At 44.2% G+C, this 17,993-nt stretch overlaps 1 protein-coding gene across 2 annotated transcripts in view; it reads right to left on the minus strand.

The window, feature by feature from the left end:
- Positions 1-477: 477 nt before the first annotated feature.
- The window catches only part of tgfbr2l (transforming growth factor beta receptor-like), a 29,521-nt gene continuing 12,005 nt past the window's right edge, over positions 478-17,993 (minus strand). Inside the window, exons 3-10 of one of the 2 annotated variants that reach the window (XM_038720010.1) lie at positions 16,326-16,482; positions 7,903-8,114; positions 5,007-5,749; positions 3,917-4,054; positions 3,689-3,830; positions 2,679-2,806; positions 1,953-2,592; positions 478-1,238 (exon numbers count right to left, since the gene is read on the minus strand). In XM_038720010.1, coding sequence (XP_038575938.1) covers positions 2,272-2,592; positions 2,679-2,806; positions 3,689-3,830; positions 3,917-4,054; positions 5,007-5,749; positions 7,903-8,114; positions 16,326-16,482 — 1,841 coding nt within the window. In that variant the 3' untranslated portion in view covers positions 478-1,238; positions 1,953-2,271. Of the gene's footprint in view, positions 1,239-1,952; positions 2,593-2,678; positions 2,807-3,688; positions 3,831-3,916; positions 4,055-5,006; positions 5,750-7,902; positions 8,115-16,325; positions 16,486-17,993 lie in introns of both variants that reach the window. The other variant, XM_038720009.1, reaches the window with a different exon arrangement.

Genomic DNA, 17,993 nt, shown 5'->3' on the forward strand with positions numbered 1-17,993 from the left:
TGACCTTGTGTGTGCTGCACAGAAAAACAAAAGAAGACAACCAACCTGGATGAACTTGAGGCTGAGAAGAGGGAATCAGCAGGTTTCTACCTTTATTTATTTATGTGTTGTTTTTTTTTAGAGTAGATGCACAACACGCTGGGGACGCTTCCCGCTCAGCTCGCTCTCACTGGAGGCTCCTGAATTCAAATCATATTAATGATTCAAAATCAAGGAGATTCCAGTCCTGTAGACAACTTTAAGATTATGTCTGTAAACCCCTCACACTGCAGGATGATTTAGGCTGATAATCTGTTCCGACCAGCCTCAGATCAGAAACGGCCCCGCGATTATCGGAGGGCGAATCGGACTCAAAATCAGCCGCATTATCCTCTAGTGTGCGGCCGGTTAGTCACAGCATGTTAGTCACATGCTTCATGTACTTCATCATTTATTCACTCGGTCTTTTTCTGTTTTTATCCACAAAATAACAGGAAAGGCTTTTTCATGAAATTTCAGCATTTATGCACAAACTGAAAATGAGCATAAAACAGGAAGGAAACACAATTACAGACAGAATCAAGAATCAATTACAGAAAACACACTCAGTTTTCCATCCGATAGTGGTTTTGTGTGTCTGTGTTTCTTGATGGATGGAAAAGTATTTTTAGTTCAGTGTTCATATTCAGTTCAAATCACATATAATGAGAAGAACATTGGACTTTTACATCTTGGCAACAATAACACATGGAAATATGTTGCGTGTGATTCAGATCTGATGCAACAGTCTGATAGTTATAGTACTGATTATCACAGTAGCTATCAAAGAATAACACCAGAACCACGTGGAGACCAGCTCCTACAAACGCGTTCACACAACCGGACAGTCTGAGGGAGCGTCTCCGCCAGCAGAGCTTCTATCCTCTCCGGTCTTCAGGCGAAAAGCCCAGGATGTGTGCAGGGTTCACACTGCCGGGTAAATACAGACGTTACCTTTTCAGCCGTTCACGCAGCGTCGGTCTATCGGCCGCTCGTTCGTCCTCTGTGGTCCAGACTGAATCTCGGCAGCTGTTGGATGTGTTGGGATGATGTTTGGTTCAGACGTTCACGTTCCCCTCAGGATGGACTGTAAGAACTTCAGCAGGTTGATATGTTTTACTTTTACTGAAATATCTTTAACTGTTGGATGGATCACCATGAGAAGTGGTGCAGACATCTGTGGTATCCACAGGAGGAATCCTGCCGACTCTGTGGATCCTCTAGACTCAACACAAAGTACAGAACAAATAAGGTCATTTTTTAAAGGAGAACAATTGTGGAACTATAATCATATAATCAATAACTTGGGTTTAGGCACACTGAGTGATAGTTGTGGTGAGGGTAATTGGCTTCGGGGGCTGTCAAGAGTAACATAGCTAGCCAGACAGTTATCAGTATCAAAGTAAACAAGGGTCCTGAAACTGCAGCCTCTGGTACTGCAGCTAGATACTACTCAAAACACCATATCTAACCTGCTGCCCTCAGCAAGTGGTGCTACAGGTAAAGTCAGAGGATTCAGCCTGTGGGGACAATGACAAAGTCCACTGAAATCCATCCAACAGTTGTGCAGTTCAGTCTGGACCACAGACGGTATGAAAGAAGTTGACGTAGCCTCCGTAACGAGCCCCAGTGGTTTGTTGTGGACTATCGGTTTGAAACCTCAAATTTGGCATTTTGGCCGTCACCATCCGGTTGTTTGGAACCGGACTGACCATATTTGGACGAGAAGTTGAAGCTAGCTAACTTGGTTAGTAGCTCCGCCCTAAAGCCTCCCCTGCTTCCTGGTCTCTGTTCCTCTAAATGGGACCATAATTTACTAAATGAACATCATGCTGTGTTGAAGAAGACTTGAAACTAGCGACTGAGACCAGAAACTCATCAGGAAAGTGTTTACTGAGGGAATAAATCAGCTGACAAGTAGAAACTTTTCTCACAGACTTCTTTGTGCAGCCGCTGGAGTCGCCCCCTGCTGGCTGCTGGAGAGGACGCAGGTTTAAGGCTTCACTTTTTAGACTTGGAGGATCCTGCTTGGTCTGGACCGACCGACAGCATAGCTAAAAGTGGTACACTCCACAAAAACAGCACATATGCTAACCCAGCCGCAGGGTTTGTTTATATCACATCATCTGCCGCCACAGTTTAGTTCTACAGCCACGTTTATCCACTTCAGGCCTGTGACACTGACAAGACAACACCGGCAGTTGAGGCAGCGAGGAGGGTCCTTCATCAGCATGGGATGGCGAGGTCCAACACTCACACCACAGAACCAGTGTGAAGCAGGGAATCATGGGATACATCTGTATCGCCGCTCTCTGAGTCAGGCTGAGGAATCTGGACAGAGGAAGAGGAGGATGGTGAGGAAGCAGCAGGGGAGAAGGAGGGAATCTGCTCATTGTCTGGTGTCTCTGAGTCCTTTTCTCTGTCCCTGTCTTCCTCTCCGTCAGCTTCCGGCCTCTGGTCCTCCTCCTCCTGCTGCAGGACGCTGAAGCGCTCCACCACGCAGTGAGCCGTCAGTCTGGCCTCAGGGTCGTGATCCCAGCACTCTGTGATGGTGGAGCAGAACACACTCATCCCCTGGAGGACAGAGGACTGCAGTTAGACACCAGAGGACACGAACGAGCGGTCAGACCTGAGAGTCTGTGTTTCTGACTGGACCCCACCTGGTGCTGCGTCCACGCTGAGGGGATGTCCGGCCGTCCTCGGTCCCTCAGCACCAGGTCCCTCATGCTGTCCACACAGGGCTGCTCACAAACCTTAGAGCCAAACGCCGGCTCGTAGCTCTTCACCTCTGCAACACACACAGAGAAATATTACAATTACAATTTAAGGCAAGATCCGGCAGGCAAAAACATGGGTTTATCACAAACTGGTCAATTGTGAGATTTACGGGTACTTTGCTTCTTTAACTTGTCTTCTTTCAGACCAGTGGAAAGGAAATGTAGGATAATTTACCTTAGGCTGCATCATTTTAAAACACAGACCTTCTGCTACTTTTCCAGACTAAAACGGCGAATCCAAACATCCAAACACCTAAACATCACGTCAAAGCATGGTAACCAGCTAGCCCGGCCCGTCCTGTGCTGTAATACCACTTTGTACCCGGAGAAGCGATAGTGTCTAGAAGTGAAACTCTTCTGGCACTACGCGCTGTCGCTGCCTCTCCTATCCCTGCCTGAACCTGCCGGGTCTTCGTCGTCCCCGGAGGGAGATGGTACATCCACACGACTTTAAAACTCGGACCTTCTGCGACGTTTCCGCCCCCCTTCCAGACTAAAACAGCGAATCCAAACACCTAAAACTTTGAAGTCTGAAAATGCTGCTGACCCCGTTTTGGTTTTAAACTCTGGGGTAGCGTCTTAGTGCTGACAGGTGAAAACAATGACGTCTTTCTGCTGCACCCCCACGACACCAGCTGGACGTATCATACATGCTCAGCTGTATCGTGCTGTAATCTGTTTTACATTTATTCATTTAGCTGACGCTTTTATACAAAAAAAAACCCTCATTGGTGGATGTCACAATGGGAATCAAACCCGGCTCTCTCACACCAAAGGCATGTGGTCTTATCCACTGCACCATCACCACCCCATTCTGTACATTCTGTCTTTGTGTTACCACATGTTGATAGAACTGGTCCTACAGATATACAGAAACAGGGAGAAGCTCCTACCTCCGATGGCGTGGCAGCGGGAGGCCATCTCCCAGAGGACCAGAGCCATGGAGTACACGTCCATCTGTTTAAAGGCCTCGAGGTCCTCCAGGTTCACCCTGGACTCAAGTACCTCAGGAGCCATGTAGCGAGCCGTCCCCACCTGGATAGGACGATACAGTCCGATCAAATGACGACCTGAACACCTGATGCAGGTTCTGCTTGGTGATATGTTTAACCATAGTATACCTGTCCACTGTTGGCGTAGTCGTCGACAGAAAGAGCGAGGTCCAGTCGTAACGCCAGGCCAAAGTCGCACAGAGCGCACTCCTTACCGCTCTTCACCACAATGTTACTGCTCTTCAGGTCCCGATGGGCAACTGGCACCTACAGGCAAAACAGGCAACCAGCAACAAGCAGCGTCACAACGTGCAACATCAAAAGCCAGAAAAGAACAAGCTTACACATTGTGAGTGATCTGTAGCTCTGTTCTTCAGTGTTATTACCTTCAGAGCAGTAAGCTAAACGAACAGCAGCGAGTGGTGTGGTTCGTGCATTGCAAACTGTTTTTGTCCTGAATTATGCCGTGATGTGACATAAAGCCTGCCCTCCCCTGTTGGTTCATTATGGGTATGGGAGAGGTTTTCCTTCAGGCCTGTCTGCCAGAAAGATTTTCACAAACACCCAGGAATCCACTGTGTGAAACCAGAAGTCAGCGCTGAGCTATTATTTTCAGTTTTCAGTCACAGTTTGGTTAGGTTTGGAAAAGATGGTGGTTTAGGTTTCAATAAGTCAACAATGACATTTTCAACTTTCCAACTTCATGTTGGTGCTGTATGCAGTCTGAAAGGAATACCTGGGTGACACAACTCAGGGCTAAATAAAAGGTACCCCCAACTTATATTTTTATTCTCCTGAAAAACTATGCTACAATTAAACATCAGTCAGGCTTGCTGGTGTGTTCGCAGTTTACCAATTGTGCAAATGTAAATATTCTATACAAAAGAAGTTAGAGAGCAAACGAGCAAGTGAATCTAGGAAGATTAACTAGCTACCGCTCAACATGACACCTCTATGCTTGATCCAAAGTGTTGATAAAAAGTAGGTTACTCATGTCATACTCAGCCTCCGGGCTGTGTGACTAACAGATAACCAGGATAATATCTGTAGTGTCTTTATGAACCTCTGCTTTTGAAGATAGAACAATGAAAGTCCACGTGGCTCCCACATCTACAGACATGCTACAGTAGTTTGGTGTAGTTGGAACAAAGGGAGCACGTGGAAGGTAAGATGTGCTGAAAGGATTCTGGTCTCCTCCAGAGATTACAGACAAACCTACCTTTGGTACCCCACTGGGCGTTGTGTCACTGTGCAGATGAGCTATCCCCTTAGCAATGCTGCCTGCCATGGGAACAAGTTCCTGCCAGCTCAGTATGTTTGCTGTGAGGAAGTCCTGCAGGTTCCCGAGGCCGTGGTAAGCCAAAACCAGCCAGTACTCCCTGAGGGCGTGGCCGGGCGGGCCCCTCTCTTCGGCTGCAAGGAAGCGAACAACGTTGTCATGCTCCAGCTTGGGGTCGGAGACGATGGAGCACTCGTTTCTCCACGAGGCGTACTCTACGGCTGGAAACACCTTCACCGCCACAGTTTCATAGGCGTTGGCTCCACCCCTCTCGCCCTGCAGAAGGCGTGCCCGCCACACTTCAGCAAAGCGCCCCTTCCCCACTAGGACATCCAGCTTGATGGGTAGTGGTTCAGCCAGTTGGCCATGCCAATCTGTTATGTCACCGACAATGTCATTGTTGGAATTAGACCCCTCCCCCTCAGCCCCAGGACCAATCACACCTCCTCCTCCTCCACGCTCTCCCCGAGCCCCCAGACCCCCACTTGGCAGGTCGAAAGCCTGGTAGAGCTCTGGGGTGCGAGCGGTGGGCCAGCCAGGGCGTGCAGGAGGGCCCGGTTTGTCAGGTCGATGTGTGCGGTAAAAGTAGAAGGCGGTGACGGCAACTATGGCAACCAGGACAGGAGGCACCAAGCTGACCACCACCACTGGGATCACATCTTTACTCTGCAGCTTGGAAAATCCTGCAGGGAAAAGGACATACAGACATGTGTTCACCCTCCCACCAGTCCATCTATCCTTTCATTCATCCATCCAATAATCTCTCCACCCATCATCCATCCATCCATCCAATAATCTCTCCATCCATTTATCCAAATTTTTTCCATCCATCCATCCATCCATCCAATAATCTCTCCACCCATCATCCATCCAATAATCCATCCATCCATCCATCCAATAATCCATCCATCCATCATCCATCCAATAATCCATCCATCCATCCAATAATCTCTCCATCCATCCATCCATCCAATAATCTCTCCACCCATCCAATAATCTCTCCATCCATCCATCCAATAATCTCTCCATCCATCCATCCAATAATCCATCCATCTAGCCATCCATCCATCCAATAATCTCTCCATCCATCCAGCAGTCTATCCAATAATCCATCCATCCATCCATCATCTATCCATCTAGCCATCCATCCATCCAATAATCTCTCCATCCATCCAGCAGTCTATCCAATAATCCATCCATCCATCCAATAATCTCTCCACCCATCATCCATCCAATAATCCATCCATCCATCCATCCATCCAATAATCTCTCCATCCATCCATCCATCCAATAATCCATCCATCTAGCCATCCATCCATCCAATAATCTCTCCATCCATCCAGCAGTCTATCCAATAATCCATCCATCCATCCATCCAATAATCTCTCCACCCATCATCCATCCAATAATCCATCCATCCATCCATCCAATAATCTCTCCACCCATCATCCATCCAATAATCCATCCATCTAGCCATCCATCCAATAATCTCTCCACCCATCATCCATCCAATAATCTCTCCATCCATCCAGCAGTCTATCCAATAATCCATCCATCCATCATCTATCCATCTAGCCATCCATCCATCCATCCAATAATCTCTCCACCCATCATCCATCCATCCATCCAATAATCTCTCCATCCATTTATCCAAATTTTTTCCATCCATCCATCCATCCATCCAATAATCTCTCCACCCATCATCCATCCAATAATCCATCCATCCATCCATCCAATAATCCATCCATCCATCATCCATCCAATAATCCATCCATCCATCCAATAATCTCTCCATCCATCCATCCATCCAATAATCTCTCCACCCATCCAATAATCTCTCCATCCATCCATCCAATAATCTCTCCATCCATCCATCCAATAATCCATCCATCTAGCCATCCATCCATCCAATAATCCATCCATCTAGCCATCCATCCATCCAATAATCTCTCCATCCATCCAGCAGTCTATCCAATAATCCATCCATCCATCCATCATCTATCCATCTAGCCATCCATCCATCCATCCAATAATCTCTCCATCCATCCAGCAGTCTATCCAATAATCCATCCATCCATCCAATAATCTCTCCACCCATCATCCATCCAATAATCCATCCATCCATCCAATAATCTCTCCATCCATCCATCCATCCAATAATCCATCCATCTAGCCATCCATCCATCCAATAATCTCTCCATCCATCCAGCAGTCTATCCAATAATCCATCCATCCATCCAATAATCTCTCCACCCATCATCCATCCAATAATCCATCCATCCATCCATCCAATAATCTCTCCACCCATCATCCATCCAATAATCCATCCATCTAGCCATCCATCCAATAATCTCTCCACCCATCATCCATCCAATAATCTCTCCATCCATCCAGCAGTCTATCCAATAATCCATCCATCCATCCATCATCTATCCATCTAGCCATCCATCCATCCATCCAATAATCTCTCCATCCATCCATCATCTATCCATCTAGCCATCCATCCATCCATCCATCCAATAATCTCTCCATCCATCCAGCAGTCTATCCAATAATCCATCCATCCATCCATCCAATAATCTCTCCATCCATCCATCATCTGTCCATCTAGCCATCCATCCATCCATCCAATAATCTCTCCATCCATCCAGCAGTCTATCCAATAATCCATCCATCCATCCATCCAATAATCTCTCCACCCATCATCCATCCAATAATCTCTCCATCCGTCCATCCATCCATCCAATAATCTCTCCATCTATCCATCCAATAATCCATTCAATCCATCCATCCAATAATCCCTTGGCCCCACCCCCCACCTCACCCCCGCTCTCACCATTGGCTCCCTTGTCAAAGATCAATTTGTCGTTACATTCGTGTTCTCCCTGGCAGCCGCAGACCATCATGGCTCCGCCCTCTGCGGGCTGTGGAATCATGTGACACTCTCTGGAGGTGAAGTTTAGCAGCAGGACGGGGTCCACGCCCTCTAGTGGCAGCGTGGGGTTGTGACACATCGTGTGCGCCGTCATGGTGTCGTTGTTCTTCCTCCTGGAAAATAAATATAAAATATCCATCAGTCCATCCCTTCTGGTTCATGTCTCAAAATGTATGAAATGTGTGAAATTATTTTATTTGAATAATTGTTTTGTTTAATTTAGTATAAATCTGCTTTCTCTCTATTAAAATGTATTGTATTCAAATATAAGCCCATATTTGTACAGCAGACCAAACTAATCTTCAGCTTTGTTTTTGTTTATTTAAGGTGGTTTTTCTTTAACGTGCACTTGATGACGTGTCAAACAAACCAGGGTCTGCAGAGCGTTTTCTTTTTGTTCAATTAATCATTTCTGGTATGACGAGGCGAAGATCATGTAGCATGGCTAAATTAGTTATGAATTTTAATAAATCTATGAGAATTAATACCCATTTATGAATTTTAATATTCATAAAATCAAAAAATATTCCTCGTTTCAGGGCACCACCGGAATTGTTATTATCCTAGAGTCTCCGGACCTCTAGGTAGCTTTAATAATTATACAATTATTACTAGTGATCAGTTAGTTAATAATCGCTAAATTATCTTAAATCAGTCAGTCAGTCTCATTTCTAAAGGGTCAATTCTCTTGGCAGGGACGTGATAGTCAACACACACAGTTTCTTGATTACAGTGAATTTATTAACTAACTAAAGCGATATAAAAGGGTGGTTAAAGACAGGGAAAATAAACAATGGCTGAACAATGAGAAATGGAGGTTCGATTGTGGGAAGCATTTGACTCATACGGCAGATGAGAGCTAATGAAAGTAAGCTATGAGTTTAGGAGTTAAAAGACAATATTAACATTATGGGACATCTCTGACCACAGAATGTTTGTTAGGTCTTACGGCTTGTCGACGGCCTGCTTTGGCCTGTTGCACGGGTCCCACGCTAGCTGCCCGATCCTGGCTTTTTGTTAGGGATTCTCCGGGGTTCTCCGTGTCTGACTGAAGAAAAAAACCTCAAGGGTTGGCCGTCCTCCGTCTGGCAGTTCGGCTGTTTTCAGGTTTCCTTCGTTGCCGCTGGCGAGACCACGTGGCTTGGTCTGACCTCGGTGAAGTTGGCTCGATAAAAAAGCTTAAAAAGGGAACTTGGTCGTTCCTGAATTAGACCAGTGTAACTTAACGGACTGATAACTTTAACAAAACAAGAGAAAGAAAGAAAGAAAAGAAAAGAAAACAAGTTGCTGGAACTGAGGTAAAAATCGATGTCGCTGCACTTCGCGTGTGTAGCTTCAAGCGAACAAAGGCTTCGTTGCGCTGGTCGAACTCTTAGGCGTTGCCTGGAGAGGCACGCCGGACGCGTGCCGAAGCGTCCAGAGAGCAGAGCGGAAGACAAGAGCACCAGGAGAAGAGAAGAGGCGACGTCGCGTGTCGCTCTTTTGTTGTCTGGGGCGTGGTTCCCCCAGGGGGCGTTTCAGGTTTCCCGAGGGACTGTCTTTCTAAACTTTAATGTCTAAAAGAAAAGAAAATCTATTTGCGCGTATTATAATCAAATATTTTCCACAATCAAACCTCAGTGGTCAAACAGTTGTACCGTTCTAAGTTAAGCATTTGGTAACAGGAAAACAATTGTCACATTATTGGTCCTGTTAAATGAGTGACATTTATACATTAACGGCATTTCCGACGATGGTATGTAATACTTATTTCATCCACTTGGGGGAGCTCAGGTTACATGAGGAAAGCTTAGATTAATCCAAACAATCTTTCCTTAGGAAGTGGGGAATTTAGTTATTCAGCCTTAAATTCAAGCCAGCAATTAATAGAGTATAGTATGACATTTCTTTATCATCATTTCTAAAGGAGTTGTGTGAGAAAGTATTGTGAACAAGCATTGGTTACACATAAGATGAAGGAGTGTCCTTAATCTTGCTGAAAATAAAAACTGCAAAAGTAACTTATTTAGATTCTTTTCAGCACTAATATCAACAACAGATGGCAACAACATGGTAACACAACCACTCAAATAGAGGCAAACGTAATCAACTAAAAGATTTAATTAAACTTAATTAAATGTATTGAGTCTTTGGAGACTGCAGTCTTTGGTTATTTAAAGTTCGGCTGTCCTGGATTATGTCACACTTAGGTGAGACAAGGAGTATCCCTTTGATGGGGTAATGAAACACAGAGCAAGGTCACGGTTACGTGGGGGGGGGGCAGTTTTGGATTTGCCCCATCCAAGGAGATTCTGATAGGCTGTTCAGGGAAATGCTAATCGCTGGTTAATGTCCCTTTGTCAGTTTAACAGTCAGGCACAGCGTTATCAGCTTCGTAGATCAAAAAGGTGCCAGTTTTATGGTCAGGAATAGCACTTAGAGAAAGTGACCTTTCCACCCCCTTCTGTTGGAGTCTCTTTAGCAGTCTGTTGAAGTTGATCTTTAACCCCCCTGCTTCTCTCTGGGAGAAGAAAAGAGGGATTTGGAGTAGCTCCAAATTTATTTAATATAAAATGCACAAATCCACACTGTTGTCCACTACAATCACCAGTGAGAACTGTCACGTCCGACGTTTTTTGGATTGTTTAGATTTGGTGGTGACTCCTCATCATTGCTGCCATCAATATGGTTTCAGACGTTCATTACTGTTTTATTTTTACTAAACGCAACGAGTCTCGTGACCTGCAGCAGCTGACTGAAAGCTTATAAATTGTAAAATGTATTCACAGGTCTTATCTCAAACCTCAGACAACACCATTGGCTCTTTTATTCATATGGTTTGGCAGTGCCCGGGAAAATGTCAAAGTATTATATCCAATAATATTGACAGAGCCGTCCCCCACTCACAGAGTCTGTTATTAATTAATGACGTCTCCTCTTTGGAGCCAACTACAAATGATGGGCGCCTCTCAGCTGCGGTGAGGGAAAGCCTCTCTTCTTTCAGCTGTGTTTTCATGTGTTTGTTTGCTTGTTTACTAGTTTAAATACAGTTTATACGATATGTAATCTTTTTGGTTACATCATATATATATATATATATATATAGACACACACGTCATGTACACTCTTGGATATTTCTGTGGAAATGGTCATGGATGATGGAGAAAATTGGCATAATTATCTGATTTCTTTGTGTGTGACTGCTGTTGGTTTGTGTCTGTAATGGTCCTGAGGTTCCTGGTGGAGTGGAGAGGAATGTTTAATGCTTTTTAGCTGTTTTTGGGTCTGTTTTTGTATTTGAATCTGCCTTGGTTCATCATGTAAGGGGGCAGAGGGTTGGGGTGGAGTGGACTGGGTGGAGAGACACAAGGCTAAAGAAACTGTAGTTGTTTTCCCTGTGTTGCTCCTGATACTGTGATGGTGCTTCCCCCTTCCCATATACAGTATCTCACAAAGTGAGTCCACCCCTCACATGTTTGTAAATATCTGATTCTATCTTTTCATGTGACGACACTGAAGAAATGTCACTTTGCTCCAGTGTAAAGTAGTGAGCGTGCAGCTTGTATAACAGTGTAAAGTAGTGAGCGTGCAGCTTGTATAACAGTGTAACGTAGTGAGCGTGCAGCTTGTGTAACAGTGTAAAGTAGTGAGCGTGCAGCTTGTGTAACAGTGTAAAGTAGTGAGCGTGCAGCTTGTATAACAGTGTAAAGTAGTGAGCGTGCAGCTTGTATAACCGTGTAAAGTAGTGAGCGTGCAGCTTGTATAACCGTGTAAAGTAGTGAACGTGCAGCTTGTATAACAGTGTAAATCTGCTGTCCCCTCAAAATAACACATCACACAGCCGTTAATGTCTAAACCGCTGGCAACAAAAGTGAGGACACCCCTAAATGAAAATGTCCTAATTGGGCCCAAAGTGTCAATATTTTGTGTGGCCTCTTGGGCCTGGAGTTCAGCAGAGCTTCACAGTTCGCCTCTGGAGTCCTCAATCACTCAGCTTCTCTGGTCGACCATGGCGAGGCCTGTTCTGAGTGGAACCTGTCCTGTTGAACCGCTGTATGGTCTTGGCCACCGTGCTGCAGCTCAGTTTCAGGGTCTTCTTACAGCCTCGGCCATCTTTATGTAGAGCAGCCGTTCTTTTTTTCAGATCCTCAGAGAGTTCTTTGCCATGTTGAACTTCCGGTGACCAGAATGAGGGAGTGTGAGAGCGATAACACCAAATTTAACACACCTGCTCCCCTTTCACACTTGAGACCTTGTAACACTAACAGGTCACATGACACCGGGGAGGGAAAATGGCTAATTGGGCCCAATGTGGACATTTTCACTTGGGGGTGTCCTCACTTTTGTTGCCAGCGGTTTAGACATTAACGGCTGTGTGATGTGTTATTTTGAGGGGACAGCAAATTTACACTGGAGCAAAGGGTCATTTCTTCACTGTTATCACATGAAAAGATAAGCAAATATTTACAGAGATAAACAACAAACAATAATGATCACAAAACCAAAACTTTAAATCTTAATGTGCTCACATGCTGCATAAAGCGTTTAGCCGGATATTCATTTATTTAACATTTGGCATGAAGACAGAGAGGAACTTGGTTGAAGATTTTAACAAGCACAACACATAACTAGGATACTCATGTGCATGTAAACACTCTGATCTGAGAAGATCGATCTCATCGACGCCTTCAAATCAGCTCTTTCACAGTGTTTCCTGTTTCCTGGTTTGTTAAACGGCTTTGTGCATTATACCTCAGGCACACTAGAGGATTTTCTGATCTTATCAGAGTTTAAAAATGTGGGATACCACAGACATAATGTCAGAATTAACAAATGTGTAATATTTTAATCTTAAACGTTTCAGTGTGGTGGTTCCGGAGACGTGGGATCTCACAGAATCTCGCATGGATAAACGTGACTTCCCGCTCAGCTGCGGGTTTCTGATCAGAGGCTCCCCAATAACAACATGTTTGATATTTAAGGTTTGTAAAGCCCTCACACGGCAGGATCATTTGGGAAGATAATCTGTTCGGACCAGCCTCGGATCAGGAACGCCCCCGTTGATTGTCAGGAGGTAGAATCGGACCCTAAATCAGCCCAGTTATCCTCCAGAGTGCAGCCGGCATTAGAGATGATGATTGAGATGAGACATTTATTGGTTTGATGTTAGGCTGAACACAACGTCCTGTCTCTGCAGGCTGCACCTTGTGTTGCTGACAGCATTCAGTTCAGACGTGGTGTGTTGACTGTTTGACTCGAGTCTGGTGTTTATTCAGACATGAAACTGTGTTAAACTACCGTCAGATTAACGTGGGTGCAGGTCTGACTGCAGCTAGTAGAGAACGTCAGCTTATTGTTTGGTTGCTGTGTGTCTCAGCAGCTCCTGGTCAACTTTGACCTGAATAAACCAGCTCTCCTCTCTCTTCTTCCCTGTCAGTTCCTTCTTATCGCTGGTTTCCTGCAGCTATCTGGGAGGGTCGGGTGGGCTGACGTGAACAGGAAATGAGAGGGGAGCAGCGAGGGGGATCCCAGCACCCGTTATTCAAACAAAAGCACGAATGAGCAGAGACTTTCCAGTCGTGAAGAAAGTGATGCCAGTGAACAGCTCGACAGGCTCAAAGCTCCTGAGGCCGTCACGCTCTCTGCAGCGTGAACAGCGACTGTGTGAAATCTAATTCGAAAAAAAGGCAAAAGTTCCGTCACGTGTTTTTTCTTCTGCAACAGTAGCGAGCTGAGAGAAATCACTTCAGGATGTCTCATAATGCTGATCAGCAACATATTGAAGTAGCTGAGCTGCGGTGAGCTCTGCTGCCTCGAGTGCACGATGCATTTCTGTTGGACACCACAAAAACAACAACAAGACAGACATGAATCACTACCACCAACACAAGACTAAACATAACTACTACAGTAAATGAGGAGAACTTAATAATGTGAACGTGCACATTGTGTCGGACATGTTTTTATTTCACCTTCCCCTGCTCACTGTTTCCTGCTGGGTTTGTCTGTGTCGCTCACCAAAGGAATCGTTCCACACTTTGGGAAACGAACTTATTTAATTCCTTGCAGATAGTCAGATGTTGAGACTGATGGCGCTCTCAGCATAAAGACTGGGGACAGCGGGAAACAGTTGCAAGATGCAAAGATGCTAATAGATGCAAATGCAGCCGCGGAGACTGTTGCCACCTGAGCACCCACAGCTCTGTGAAACTCCGTCATATTCAGGGATGTACCGGGACCGAAATTCAGCTCGGGACTTTGAGACGGAGAGGCCTTTTATGCGAGTGCCGTGTCTTTGATAGTACTGCAGAAAATAGCAATACTTTTAATCCATAATGTTGTTTTTTTTTTAAACAAAATCTTTTATTTTTACAGTCTAAAGCTTTAAAATTCACTGACCTGGCTGAATTTCAAAGAGCAGTACTGATGTACAAAGCAAGAAATAAGCTTTTACCAACCAATGCACAGAAAATATTAAGAGGGGCATCAAACTTTAAGACTCCCAGCTTTAGAACCACAAGAAGAAGTTTCAGTAAAGCAATATATGGTGTCAAATTTCAACTTAAAAACAGATACAAAGACTCTCAAGAAATACAGAGACAAAGAAAGGTTTTAACAGGGTTTTTAGTTTGTCTGGTTTTTTTTTTGTTTTTTCCCTCAGGGATCCAGGTGTAGGTGGGGAGTGTGAATATATAGTCAGTGGGTACACGAATTGATTGAATAATTTTGTACTGTGCACATTAAATTATGCTAATTATTAGTTAATTATTTAGAAATTAAAAGGGCTAGGAGTATATAAGTTTTACTTCATCCTACCCCCTTTCAAACGTGTAAATAGAACATATTTACATCATAATTTGTATGTTTGGATACTAAATGTTTTTTTTTAAGTTTATTTTTATTAGGGAACGATACATCTAACATAGATAAATGGAAAACAGCAATCCAATGTGTGCACCGTAGTGTTTTTAGCAATTGCTAATTTGCAACACCTGTCCCTTGAAGGGCTTTTAAAGAAATAAAACATTAAAACAGTAATGACAGAAAAAAGAAAATACAATGTTGATGACATTACAATATAACAAGATAAAAGGAGATAAAATGCGTAAATCAAAATACATTAAAAACATGTAATGCTAACTACAGGGTTAGGGTTAGTTAGTACACGTTTGTTAACTAACCTGGACTTGGCCTCTCTTTTAAAAGTGGTGAAGTTTGCAGCAGTTTTCAAGTGTTTAGGTAGCAAGTTCCAAGACTTTGCTCCTTTCACAGAAAAGGCCGTCTGAGCAAAAGAAGTTTTGCAAAATGAAACTTTACAGTCGCCATTTGAAGCTGCTGTGGTGGATCTTAATGTACTTAAATAGAGGCTGAGGAGAAAGTCCATTTAAACATTTGAATACAAGCTTTACATAATGAAAATCAATAAAGTTTGCAAAACTTAAAATCTTGTATTTGCTTAAAATGGGACCTGACATGGTACCTGACTTGCTTTTCGACCAGAGTTTTCAAGGCTTGATTGTAAAGACTCTCTATAGATTTAATCACAGACTGATTAGCCTGGGACCAGGTAGTTAAACCATAAGACAGATGAGAAAGTATCATTTAAAAACATAAAGGCGCAATCAAATGTCAAGCATTTTCTTATCATCTTAAAACAAGTGAGGTTAGCCTTAATCGTTTTGCAAATCTTTTTAGTGCGACTTTTAAAGTTTAACTGGGAGTCTAAAATTATCCCCAGATACCTCACTTCTGGTACTTGTTCAAAAAGCTCACCTGGCTTGATGCCTCCTGTTTGTTTTCTTGATGTTTAGTGTCAAAGTATCTGTTTTTCTATTAAAAAGCTGACAAGACAGCCAAGCTGATTGGTTAGCTTATCTGCAACATCATCACAGGTTTTGCCAGATACATAGACGACTGTATCGTCAGCGTAAATCTGAACACCTATATCAGGACATGCATCTGGCAAATCGTTGATATATAAACTAAAAAGGATGGGACCCAACACAGATTCATGTTTCGATTTTGCTGAAAGCAGATTTGATGTTATTAATTACAACACACTGTTCACGACCCTTTAAATAAGAGTCAAACCAAGATAATGACCGTTTTTGACAAGTTTAACATTGACAGTTTTGAAATTAAAATGTTGTGGTTTCCCGTATCAAATGCCTTCTTTAAGTCCAGGAACACTGCGCCTACCACATTACCTTTGACAAGTAACTGTTTTATGTTTTCTAGCAACAAACAGGTTGCTGACTCTGTGGAGTGATTATGTCTGTTTTTTTTAATGTATGCTTATTTTAAATAGGGTTTTTTTTCCTATAGAGTGCATCACATCCACTCACCATATGGCGATGCAGAGCTCCTCGATGACGTTGCAGAAGGAGGACAGGTTGCAGTTACTGAAGCAGACGCTGTCTCGACACACCGGACTGGACACCTCGCACCACTTACACAGGTTGAAGCTCAGGTGGCTGAAAGACTGGACGGCAGCTGGAAGCCCTGCTGGGTGAGAGAGAGAGAGAGAGAGAGAGAGAGAGAGAGAGAGAGAGAGAGAGAGAGAGAGAGAGAGAGAGAGAGAGAGAGAGAGAGAGAGAGAGAGAGAGAGAGAGAGAGAGAGAGAGGAGAGATCTAGTTTCTGTCACGGTGGACACGTTAACCTCACAGCAAGCTCATGAAACTGGAGAAAAGCAAAGTTTGTTCTTTATTTAACCAGAAAAAAAACAGATTGAGGTTAAAAATCTCTTTTCCAAGAGCTTCCTGGAAAATATCATTCATCTGCCATTAGAGGTCACGGCCTAACTAAAAACCTGAAAATGTGTCGTGATAAGCTGCTGCTTCATCGACCTGTAGTGAGTGATCACAGAGGAAGCTAAAGGCAACACAGATTCACCGCTCTGTTTCTGCTGCCACGTTCAGCGAACAGCTGAGACTGTGCAGCAGGATGTGGCCTCTCAAGACTCTCAGCAAGAAACACAAAACACTTTCTCTGTGTGTGTGTTTGTGTATCTGTGTGTGTTGCTGTGTGCATGTGTCTTGTAGAGAGTGTGTGTGTGTGTGTGACGCTCTGCCACATCATAACAACAGCAGTGATCAGACCCAGATGACACAGAAATGACAGTTAAACCAAAACACAACAACACACACACACACACCAGTATCACATGCATAAACATGCACTGAATTACACACAAAATTCAACCATATTGCATTATAATTATATACACTTTAAATACACATACGGGATTGTGCACATAAACACTTCATTAACTCTGTCACACACACACATACACACATGCACACTCACAGCTGAAGTTATTCCAGATGTTTCTTCCAAACAGAGTTGCAGACAAAGGAAAGAGAAACGTGAAAGAGCTGCAGAAGCAAAAAGCTCACTTTAATTAGAATCAGCACAGGCGTGCACATGTGTGCCTCCAGGAATAAATTGAAGCCAGAAGTGAGCGGCGTTCAGAGCCAAGTTTAGCATCCAACGCTCCACCCTCAAAGGCTCATGGGAAATCTTAGCACTCCACGCTGCTCGGCGGACGGCCCTCCCTATCTGGGCGTGTGTGTTTGTCGTGCAGACGTTCGGTTCACGCCCGCTGCCTTCAGTCAGTTTAAAGGAAGGTTTGGGGGAAACTAGCTGATTCTCTTCCTCTCTCAGAGTCAGATGTTCAGACGGATGCTGCGCTCATATGAAGCTACAGCCAGCAGCTGCTTAGCATAAAGACTGGAAACGGGGAACAGCTAGCCTGGCCCCACCCACCAGCTCCTCTACAGCTCTTGGATTTGGCGTCGCTTTTTGACGCCCCGGGTACCCTCTTAGTGATGTTTAACGTTTAAGTTTTCTTAGTTTTAGGCGACAACACCGCTGATGTGTCAAAGTAGACCATGCAACGTGTGCCGGTGCTCCACATGACTCCAGACTGAAACATCAGCAGCTGTTGGGTGGATTGTGATGAAACATGGTTCAGATCTTCATGTTCCCCTGTAACATGTAACTGAACTGTAAC

Source organism: Micropterus salmoides, unplaced genomic scaffold, assembly GCF_014851395.1.
Source record: "Micropterus salmoides isolate LMB-PRFRI ecotype aquatic unplaced genomic scaffold, ASM1485139v1 Ms_hic_scaffold_15, whole genome shotgun sequence".
NCBI lineage: Eukaryota > Metazoa > Chordata > Actinopteri > Centrarchiformes > Centrarchidae > Micropterus > Micropterus salmoides.